At 45.8% G+C, this 12,061-nt stretch overlaps 1 protein-coding gene across 1 annotated transcript in view; it reads right to left on the minus strand.

Moving 5' to 3' along the window:
* Positions 1 to 319: 319 nt before the first annotated feature.
* tnk2b (tyrosine kinase, non-receptor, 2b) overlaps positions 320 to 12,061 on the minus strand; it is a 37,968-nt gene continuing 26,226 nt past the window's right edge. Inside the window, 5 exon segments of the mRNA XM_048240419.1 lie at positions 320 to 2,478; positions 5,120 to 5,247; positions 9,124 to 9,219; positions 10,074 to 11,311; positions 11,314 to 11,547. Of these exon segments, the coding sequence (XP_048096376.1) occupies positions 2,472 to 2,478; positions 5,120 to 5,247; positions 9,124 to 9,219; positions 10,074 to 11,311; positions 11,314 to 11,547 (1,703 nt within the window). The 3' untranslated portion in view covers positions 320 to 2,471.

The raw sequence follows: 12,061 nt of genomic DNA on the forward strand, positions 1-12,061 counted from the left end.
AAATAAATATCTGGCCCATAATTACATCTCTTATTTTCGTTTTGAGCTCCTAGAGCATCCCAAATGCAATGGAGCCCTTCACTGTAGCGGAATGGCTTCCCACAGACCCATTTCATTTAATGGCACAATTTGCTTTACAGCCAACCCTGGGATTGCTGTTGTTGGTTTCAGTACTCGGTTCAACTACAGGGTAAGTGAAAAATACATTAAGTACAGCTGTGTGCTTTACTAACTTTATGTATCAACGGGTGATCATCTGTTGTAAAATACGTCTGATGCATTTGTTTCTGACATATTGAGAAAGTACAACAGGCATTCATAAAAAAGATAAAAAATAGTCATTTTAATAAAAAATACATTTATATGTATATATTTACATTTTCAAAATGGCAGAACTATGTCACAATCAGACACCCAGGAAAATGATTTGTACAACCATTCAGAACAAAACACTTGAGACAAGGCATTATATGCTGCAGGGAAAGGACGGAAAAGGCAACAAAGCACAGACAAAAACAAAGGCAAATGCTGGGTGACATCACAAGGTCATTTCAGTACTTTTACAACAGCAGCTTGGTACATATCAAAATGAGGATCAGGTAAGACTGAGACAAGGTTTCACTTTCCCCCCCCCAATAACTCTCCAATGAAGGGTATCAAATATGCAAAATTACAAACACGTACAATTCCTTGCCAATCAATGGAAGCAAGTTGGTGGTTGTTCTGGAGATGGAAGCAGCGTTCTTGTTCAGTGTCCTGTCGAGGCTATTTGGTCAAGTCAGGAAACATAGAGAGCCCTTCCATGCACACAGAGGAAGCTTGACTGACACACACAGAGACACACACACACAGACACACACACACACACACACACACACACACACAGGTCACTGCATTTACAGCGGGCAGGCAATGCTACATGTACCTTCTACTCAGAAGTGTTCAGCACGGACAATCATTTCAGCCATTTCCTACAGAAAATGTGAAGAAAGAGACACACACACGCACACACACACACACACGCAGAGCTGGACGGCTCGGTATGCATCCACTCTGTAGTGGAGCTGAGGAAGCCGGGCTGGTCCGTTTGTCAGAGCAGAGCGGCAGGTTAGCGGAGCACTGGCACCATCCGAGCGGCCCCTCGTTCACCTTCCCCAGCAGAATAATAGCAGTTGATGAGATAAGATGGAGGCCTCCACGGGTCAGCGCAACCTCCACTCCCCAAGAGCTGACATTTAAACCCACCAGGAGGAGAACACACTGGAGGAAGGACTGAAGCTACTCACTAGCACACTAGGCACCATTGCTGAGGTGGTTGGGGAGCATTTGTAGGATTCACGTCACTGAGAGAGTGTAAATATAAAAGTAAAGTAAATATAACAGTTATGGACACAGGTAAGGCTATATAATGAGGGAAACAGAGAGCCTCAGGTGCAACAGCAACGAAAACTAAAGTAAGCAGCGCATTTGTAGTCTGAACAATTATTATTGTGCTTGGACATACTTCGGTAGAACAATAGAGCAATGCTGGCATTTGCTTTTGTGTACAAATTTGAATACTGTAACATAAAAAGAGCAGCCCTAAGTAACTGAGGGGTTTCAATTAGTAGGGGGGAAAATATGGAGCAAGAACGTGAGAAGAGAAGAGAAGAGGAATTGAGAGTTGGGAGATGTTGGTGCTGAGAGAGAGGAGTGCATCAGGTTACAGGAGCAGTGTGGAAACAGAGCAACATGGAGCGCAGGCAAACAGACAGGCTCCTCACATAAAAAAAATCACACAAAATAAAAACCTTTCAACGTTATAACTTAACACTTCCATGGGGCCAACGTCGTCTTTTTCACAATACACCAGATAAATTGTCGTACTTTTAAAAGACAGATGATCAGAACGCATATGACGTAAATATATATAAACTCAAAACCAAAAACTACCTTCACATATTTATATGAACAGACATACTCCTATAAATCTCTGTAAATCTCTCTCCTGCATAACATATACAACTCTGAAAGGCAGGGAAAAACAGGTCAAATCAAATGAACCAGCTGTTCTAGATTCGGTACTAATCTCCTCCCGGGACAAGAAACTGGGCTGGTCAAAGTTTGCTTCCTGCTGGAGCGCAGCAGCGGGCTGACTGCCCTGCAGCAGGGGGTCAGACTCAGTGGGGGAGACTCTGGACAAAAACAAAAGAATAGTCGCAGCAGTACCCCTCTCCCTCACACACACACATACATACACACGCTTGTGCAGAGTGAACTAACAGCCTTGTGAGGAAAGGAGGTGGCAGGCAGTGTGCTGGATGTTTATCCTCTGATGCTCGCGGCGGGGTAGGGGCACCACAAGTCCAAACGTCTCGTGCTGCCGGCCCACGCCGGCCAGTGAAGACAGCTTCACAGCAGTGGCCGCCTCCGGCAGGTGGAGACCACATGGAGAACATGAGGGGGACACGACCCCTCAGTCTGGAGGATCGTCATCGCCTGGACATGGAAAGAGACAGTTCCTTGCCATAAGCCAATTTGAAGAAACAAATAACCATAAAACTTTAAAAATGGCTCTATTCTGTATCCCTAATCCATTCAATTATTCTGTATAATTCTCCTTAATCTTTCTCTTCTCCTTAAAACCCCCAAATGCCTCCTCAGAGACCAGTGCTTAGCATCAGCACCAGCACCCATCTAGAGAGGGTGTTCAATAAAGATGAAGACATTAGCTTGTGTGCTGTGCAATTTACTTGTCTGGCTGTTTCTGGCCGCTTCTCCCATTTGTATGTCTACAGGCAGTGGCCCGGCAGGAAGGGCTAGTTGGTTTGCTTGTGAGGAGCATTGTGTCTATGTTGTGTTCTGTTGTGTTATGCTCTGAGCTGAGGTGTTCATTATCGGAGCGATCGTTCAATAACTAGCAGCCGCTGACATGTCTGGACTGGAGAACATCGCTGAGGAGTACTGATGTGCATAGCACCACACAATTCAACTGCATGGGTTATACTGTCTGGGTATCCACTTCAACAGTTTACTACACCTACCATTTGCACAACTGAACATTCAATATAGTCAAGATTGATCTAGTAACACTTTACACGGCTTCTAACAAGCACTTGGGCCCTGGTGAAAATGGCTGGTAGAAATGGCTTTTTCTGTCGCCACGGGTTGTCGCGCAGGCACGCTTTCGACAACCTATATTTTCCCTGCAACAGTGTGCATGCGCTGCCGTTCACACCAGACACTTTTGCATCAGAATAGGACCGTAAGAGTTTAATCCTCATTTCAAAATCCTTTCTGCTGCTGCTGATACACAAATACTTTATAGTGATCATAGTTACATCTTTATAGTGAAAAGCAATTGTGGCAAGGGGCAATTGTGGCTGACTGTTGAAGAATGGTTCAACAAGTGTTATTCGAGATTACGGTCAATACTGGCCTTGTCTTGCTGAGCTAGAATTATTTTAAAATCAGGAACTGTGGTGAAAACATTTGAAATGTTAGGAAAATGAAGAGTCTTGTTTAGGTAGCACTTAAAGTGGTAAAGATTCCAGCAGAAAATAGCATAGTTGTGCGGTGCTTTTGACAAATTGTGGGTAGCTTTTATAAGGAATATCAACCTAATTACTGCGGCAACCCTCTGCTCTCACCTCGAATATTTAACAAAGTTTCAAGGTTACACCTGGTCCCTCAAGACTTCCCTGCTAGATCTTCTGTAATATATTTTTTCCCCAGTTTGCTTAAAAGGTGCCATGTGTAATGTCTGTCAAAAATCAATTCATACTCCACATTCCATAAAAGATGGGGCAGTATACCTCCAGAAAGTGAGTTGGTCTACCCCAGAGTAACAACCGAGACACGTGTATTGCAGTTTGGCTGGCGTTTATGTTGCCCGCGATAATCGCCTCCCATGGCGAAACTGGTATTATGACACCTGTCGGGCTGTGGCTAGTAATTTAGCATGCTAATTCAGGTTGATATCTCTGCAGCACTATACCTTGTCATTTTTTTAATGACATCATCGCACTTATTTCTTCTCATTCTTTTGATGCGTGTAGCTCATTTCTTGAATATTTTTACTTCAATTCTTATGGCACCTTTAAGGCAGACAACACAGAATCTTGTACTGCATAATCAATCACACAAAAATATGTTATTTTTTCTAATGTCCTCCTTCCCAATTATTTCCACTATAGTTCAGTATCTGAGGGCAGAGCGATTCAAATGATTAAATCAAGGATCAAATATTTTTTATTTGTCACATGACATAGAGATTCTTTGTAAAATATGCAGTGAAATGCCATTTAGCTGTTCAACTTTCCTGGGCAGAGGTGTCCTGAGGTAACACTAACTATAAGGATACAGAAGATCGATTTAGAAGAATTTCATAAATGGATTGAGAGAGAAGGGGGTGGAAAGTGCAAACTCAGGGTACGTTCAGACTTAGCATCTTTTTCTGACAAAAGAACTTATGCAGACCGCTTTTTCAGTTTGAAAAGAAAATCTGCCAGCGTTCTTGTTCCAAAAAGCAGCCGGAAGCGTCTTTTTGCGATAGACAAAGTGGCTAACGTTACGTGTGGGTACAAAATGTCGCGGAAGAGAAAACTCACGTTGGCTATTGCTTTTGGTATGTTATGGTAAAGGTGTGAAGTCATGTCAAACAGTTCCCTATAATCAGACACTAAAACGAGTCTCTCGACCGGTGTTCCGTCACCTTCTCCATTTTTTACTTGGTTGTCATGGGAAACCACAGGTCTCGGTAATCTGCTTGTGATTGGTCATCCATAAAAAAGACAGCATGACGTATGGCGTTTTTCCACTAGAAGTTGAACATTTCTCAACTTCTGAGCTGCAGAAAAAGACGGTTGCAGTCGCGTTTTAAAAGAAGCCGACGACTTTTTTAAAAACACGGTCTACTCCATAGAGTTATAATGTAAAACGGACACCGGCAGCTGAGAAAAAGACGCTTAGTCTGAACGTACCCTCAAAGACCCAGAGTGTGTGCACCGTGTCTGTGATGCCTCAGCCTCATCACCATCCTTTTGCGTGCGCCACGTCTTTCTAACCTTGTCCACAGCCCTGGAGCTGAGCTTGAGCGCTCAGGACAGCGGTCTGGAAGAGCGAGTGAACTAAGACCAACCTTTGCTTCACTGCGCCGTAGGAGTCCAGCAGCTGCGTGCTCGCCATCTCCAAGTTCCAGTCAAACATTTCCAGGAGGTTAAGACATTCCACTCGGGACTTCAGCCCCAGGCAGAAGAGCTGTTCCACCTGCGCAATGAGAGAGAGAGAGGAGAGAGAGGAGAGAGAGAGAGAGAGAAAGCAAAATGAGAGAGGGTGGGGGTGAGCAAGGGGTAGACGGGGTGTTTGATGCATGCCAATGTTGACTAGGAAGAGCAGAACAACTCATTTAAGTCTGTGTGGACTATCATGTATTATCCTCTTCCAAGATCAACAAAGCCAATATTTAATGGGACAACCACACAGTAAGATTCAGTGACTATGACCCCATCCTCATGCCAGAGGCCCTTAGCATGAAACACATCTGACGTAATGCCAATAGAGCAATGGGCTTCTCCACTGTGCAAGTCGAAAGGGCAGGTGAAACCATCAATGTCCTCTGGTGTCGATGTGAGACCAGTAGATCTAATCTCTCAGTGGTGAGCAAACAGTCAATATTAGGCTACACACTTCCTATACTGTACAACCGAATTTGAATAAATGAGTGATGTCCACAGCACTTGGGCATCTTCTCTTTTAATAGACTTCTCTGGGAATGGGGATGTAAAAACTACTACTAAGATAACCCCTCTTCCATGCCAGCAAAATAATAAGCTACATATTTTGAACTGCGGAGAAAAGCAATAAAAGAGCCTTTTCAAAACAGCCATCAAATACATAAACACTAGAGACAAAACCTTCCCTCTGAGACAATAGCATTAAAACATTTAAAAACAAAACCTCTATTAGTCATGAAGTACTAATAATCTGATGTCATTCAATTCAAAGTATACATCTACTGTACCTCCTACGAGACAAACAAACTTCCCTGCTCAAAAACATAAATGAATAATGTATAATGATGACATAGTGGCCCAATCCCAAAGTGACCCCTGAAGACTAAAGACTAAAGACACTTCACGAGATCACATGTTACCTTGGCGACGTTTAATAACAAAGATGTTGCTGACACTTGTTGGTTTGGGTGTTTTTCTAAATGTTCTGTTCCGTGTCGTGCTGTGGTTTACCTTTGTAATTTCCGGATTTCCCTATGGTCTCCTCGGGAAACGTCACAACGCTTTGAACTGTGGGTAATTCCCTTTGGTGAAGTCTGCACTGATGCAGACTCACGGAAAGGGCTTGATAAGTGTGTACTCAAACCCTCACGCCCTTTGAAATGCGACATTGGGACAGCCCTAAGCCCTTACGAATTTCACAAGAAAGTCTGTGAGTCCGGACTTTGGGATTGGGCCAGTGAATTATCTGAACGACAGGGGTGAGAAATCACAACTTCAATTCTAGGATGCATTCTCTCCTCTGTCTCATTCAATCTACTCACAGAAGTAGGCTAATGCCATACCACATGACCCAGAACCTTTTGGACAGAATTAAAATTGTAGGCAGACAACCAAACAACCTCTGCTATAGAGAATGCGCCTGGCATCGATCAGCGCAGTGGACCAGAACAGTCCAATGACTCGTCTGACATTTAAAAGGACACCTGAAACTTAAGTGATGGTAGGCTGCAAAGTGCAAGGTCCAGTTAACACATATGCTGTCTGATGCAAATTAGAACAACTTTGTTGGACGGCAAGACGGCAGATTCCTAAAGAAACGCAAGCACCCACACCATAGGTGTATCTAAATTAGCTACTGTATGTACCAATAATGACATTTTACCGTGACTCGAAGAGCTGTAAACAGTGTTGTAAGGCTACGTATACACATCCGCTTGGAGCTCCAGTGGAATTTTAATTTCATGACGAGAATTCTCGGTCTAACCGTTCATGTGCCGTTGAAACGGCGTAAATAGGCAACCCACCAGGCCAGCACTAACCGCCGAGCGTGGTATCAAAATCGGATATTTCAGGCAGTACCGTAAATGCTCCTGTTAAGAACCAAAACAGATTTTTTCTTCAAATCTGAAACATGTAAGGTTCATTTATCAAATGTTATTTTGAAGTATTGAAAAACATTGTCGTTTTAGAATTTTCGAACGAAAGTGGTAATAATTGGAGGCGTTACGATATATACATGTGACGGTACACATCCAGGGGCGCAGGAGGCACGGGGGACGTGGGGGATATGTCCCACGCAGTGCTGAAGAGACGGCCGTCGTCCCCCTCACTTTTGATAAGGAAAAAAAGCCTTATATAGGCCTACGCTAAATAAATAATAACCTATAGGGTTTGCGCTAACTATGTAAAACTCCCCATTAACAGCATCACATCACTAACCACAGCCATCTACAGTACTGTAAGACTGCACAATCTCATATTCACTCTGTTGGATATCTGAAGCCAGTTTGTCTACTAACAACCATCATTAGAGATGCTTTCCGTTTGGAGCGGCATACTGGTAGGCTATCAAATTTTCTGTGTGTTCTGGACTGGTAAATTGTTAAGCCAACATGTTCTAACATTGCATAAATATTAACTGCAGACACATAGTGGAGAGTTGATTTGATTTATACCAGACAATTTAGGTACTGTAGGCCTAACTAGGCTATTTGATCATGTAGTCTATGTTTGGATCATAGACATGATGATTCATTCATGGCTTCATAAAATATCAACATCATGTTGCTTTTAGAGTATTCTACCATTGGCCCAAGTAGTGTAAAATAAATCTAAAGTAGAATTGCACATAGCAAGAAGCTGGTCTGAGGGCAGATCTGGCGTTGTGCTCATCTCACAGTTTTGACAATTTTAATCAAAAAATATTTTGAAAACAATCAATGGTATTATCTTAATATTCTGGCAAGTTTAAAATATGATGGTCGAAAGTGGGCCAGAGGTGGCGATCCGATATCTGGAAATCTGATCTCACTATGGGTTTGTGTTCACAATTTGGTCCCCCTCACTTTCAAAATATCTCCTGCGCCCCTGTCCACATCCATCTATTTATCAGAATGCTGAATCTTTAAAGAATCACAAAATAGAGACTTTATAAACGGATAACCCCGTCACTGTAACCAAAATATGTCTAAGTATATCTGCAAAGCTTATGCCAGTGAACTAGCATGTTGCTGCTCCCCACAGTAGGTTGCTTGAAGAAGACGGTATATCAACACACAGGGCGAGTTGACCAATCACAGTATTTGCGGTCTGCGTTGCTTCGACGCGAGGTTACAATTTTTTGGAGGTGCGTGTCAGGCGACGGCGAAGGGCTTGAGGGGGGTACACGGTGATGCACAGGGCTCTGTGGGGCTACGCCTTCGATTACAGAAGCATTAAACAGCCTTAATGCAGCATGCTCCTTATTCCAGTCAGCTGGAATAGGGAGCCTTTTTCTTTCCCATTTTTAAATAACAGTCTGGTTTCAATTTAAGAGCATTATTTATTAATTTCAAGTTCAGATCGCGTAATGTTTTCCCTCAACACCTGTCAGTGTGCACTCAAAGCTCACACATGTGTTCTCTGTCGCTCTGTCTTTCTCTCCCTCTCCCTCTCTCTCTCAAATTCTTATGAAAGGATCTGATCACAATTCAGTTAGATCACACTTTTGATCAAAAATAATAAAATACTACAGCGGTTCCCTCTCAACCTCAAGACTCTCGACACAAAGGGAGAAAGTGACAACCATGCAGCTCTACATGCAGTCATGTGCAGCTGAATTCAAACCTCAATGTGGTAACTAACATTATGACATTTAAACACACAGTTGGTCTGGGTCTGCAAAATTATTATATGCAATTATATGTGTATTGGATTTTATAAGTTGGTTTGCAAAACTAGATGCCTTACTACCTGTAAATACAGACAGGGATATGTGTACCTTTAGACAGTGCTTCTAATTAATGTGCATACATTTGCAATAGAGCAAGGGAGTACTACAATCAGGAGTACAGCATGTCTGCTCTGTAGATCACAGAGGAGACATCTGCAGTATAGTGTATCCCATTGCACTCAAGGCCAGTGGTCTTACCTTCAGGTAGTGCACGGCCTTCTGCACGCTCCAGCCATGATTCTGTAGGGCCGTCTGGCACTCCTCTATAGTCACCCCGTGCACAGCCTCCTGCACCTGAAAAACCACAGAGAAGAGACGCACGCAGGACATCACTGACACACGCCCCGCTGCTCACGGAGTCCTGACACACAGGCCTGTACTCGGCTAGGAGAGGGACAATAACTGTATTCCCCTCTTTGTGTTGTCCGACTAATCAAGACGGGTGTTGAGGATTACTATTGATTAGTATTGAAGCAACTAGTAGTAACTTTAAGAACTTATGATTCTGTCTGTTTTCTATTGCCCTCTACTGACAAACATTAAGAAATGCCAACATCCGATGTGCATTCAACTGGCATAATAGCACAGATTGATGTGTATAGCGGAGATGGAGAATATGATTGCTCTCATTAATGTTCTTCTGACTTGAACTTGAAATTGCCAATAATTCAGTGGCAAGACATTCCAACCACTTTTTTTACTACTGTGTTAAGAGGATAAATCAGCAGATCTTCAAACACACTAGTCACATATTTTCCAAAAGTATCTATTACAACAGAAGGCATTTTAATTATGTGATCTGAACGGTTTCTGAATATGAGGCTCAGGACAGAAACAAAACTCTAAATTGCTCTTCAAGGTACACTTTAACCAGAGAATTACTACGTTCGCATTTTGCTTCATCAGGAATTGACGATTTCTGTTTTCCAGACTAGGCAACAGAGACCATTTGAGCAAGACATGCATTCACTTCATTTATTTAGATTAAATGGACCACACCAGACCACTGATCTGACTCCACTGCAATATTCTGCTCATGGTGAAGACCCTTAAGTCAGGTCTGTCTACACACACGCACAAGCACACGCATGCGCACGCACACACACACACACACACACACACACACACGCACACACATCAGTAGTCACCTGTCGGACGCGGTCTGTGGTGGTCCCGGGGGCCGGCCCTTCTGTGCCCAGCCTCGCCAGGCCGAGAGAGCTCTTCACTGTCCCTCTGCCTGCCCCGCAGCCTGCCAGGGTGCTGTTGTTGTTGGACGAGAAGTTCACCTTGAACTCGCCCTGCTGCAGCTGCTGGGGCTGGGCTTGCAGCTGGACCATGGGCCTGACGGTGGCAGTGTTGAGCTGCCGCCGCTCGTCCGGCCCGTCCGCCTCCTTCAGGAACTTGTCATAACGGTCCAGGTAGGGTGGCCGCTCGGGCAGGAGGTAGTAGTGTGTGTTGCTCACCTTCTTGCCGTCGCGCACAATGGGCAGGATGCAGGGCCCTTTGCTTGCCTCCTTGTGCTTGCCTTGGGCCTGGATGACCTTAGGCGCGGCATACTTGGGGTCGGAGGCGAAGCTCTGCGTGGTGGGCATGAGTTTGCCCGGGGAGGTGGAGAGGTAGGTGGAGCCCGTGGTGCTGGCGCCGGTGCCCACGGCCAGGCCTCGCAGCTGAGGGGAGCCCACGAGGAGTGCGGGCATGGGGCTGGGCGTGCGTGAGCCCGGCTGCGAGAGCGGCTCCCGGGGAGGGATCTGAGGTGGGCACTCCTGCTCGTCGTCGGCTGACACCTCGCCGGACCAGCGGGCGAAGTCCGAGCCGCGTTTGATGGGCAGCGGGCGCGGGGGGATGGGGACGCGGGGCGGGATTTGGGGTCGCTCGTCGGAGCTGGCGGCGGACAGGACGATCTGGCGGTGGACGTCAGGGCTGGGGCTTGTTACGGCGCTCGGAGGGCCTGTCCCCCGAGGCGCGTTCAGCCTCCTCATGCACTCCTGCTGCAGCTCCTGGAAGATCTCGGCCGACTGTGAGAAGTTGGAGCCCTGGGCGCGCCGACTCGGCAGGAAGAGGTTGTCCTCCACGCAGGTCCGCTCATCTGGGCCCTCTCCGCAGGGCGAGCTGCCGTTACGTTCGTAGTCGTCACCTTGACCTTGACCTGGCTCCTCAGGGTCGATGCCGTTGATGGAGCTCACCTCGATGTCGTCCTCGTCCTGAGCCACATCGTCGTACGCCGGCGGCGGGGGCAGGGGTCGGGCGTCCCAGTCCACCACGGGGGTCGGGTGCAAGGGCCGGGGCAGTGACCGCGAGGGGCTCTGAGGGGGGGTCCTGTCCAGGAGAGACTCGGCCTCCAGAGCCAGCTTGGCCAGAGAGGCCATGTGGGCGTCCATGACGGGGACGGCGACGGCGTGGCTGGGGGGAACTCCTCCCCAAAGTCTATGAGCGACACCTCGGTGAACAGGCCACCTCCGGGCGTCCTCGCACCGTATGGGGAGCGCTCCCCAAACTTGGTAGCCGTGACCCATGCGGCTGGTTTGAGCTTGAGTCCCTTCACCACAGGTTTTTTCAGGGACAGCTTTCTCAGACCTGACACACTCACATCATCATCCTCCGCCACAGCATCGTAACAGGGCTCTACAGACACGCACAGAAGAGAGAGAAAGAGATAGGCAGATAGACAGATAGATAGAGAGAGAGAGAAAGAAAGAGAGAAAATCACATCTCTCAACTGGCTTAGGGATGACAAGCAAGTAATAGTGGCTATACGTAAAAGTGAGTGCCCTTGCTTCAGCTGAGTGTCTGTCATTTTCCACCCATGTGGGGCAGCTATGAAAGGCCTTTTGAAGAACACCAAATTATCCCAACAGACATTTATCACTTTGACAAGGCCTTGATAGCCTGAAAACCATTACAGCAAAGGGTTATCCAATGTAACAAGTCACTCAAGGTGCCCCAAGGTATAGGATATTCAGTATACTGTAGTTATATCACTCTGCTAAAAGTAACTAGTTGGAGATGGACTGTCAGCTTACCACTTACACTGCAAAAAATTATTAGAAGATCTATTGATAAAGCATGGCATTCACGGTGCTGAAGCTGAGGTTTCTTTTTAAAGGCTCAAAAAAGTAAGCCTTAGTGAAAGCCGGTG

This window comes from Alosa alosa, chromosome 1 (genome assembly GCF_017589495.1).
Source record: "Alosa alosa isolate M-15738 ecotype Scorff River chromosome 1, AALO_Geno_1.1, whole genome shotgun sequence".
Lineage (NCBI taxonomy): Eukaryota > Metazoa > Chordata > Actinopteri > Clupeiformes > Clupeidae > Alosa > Alosa alosa.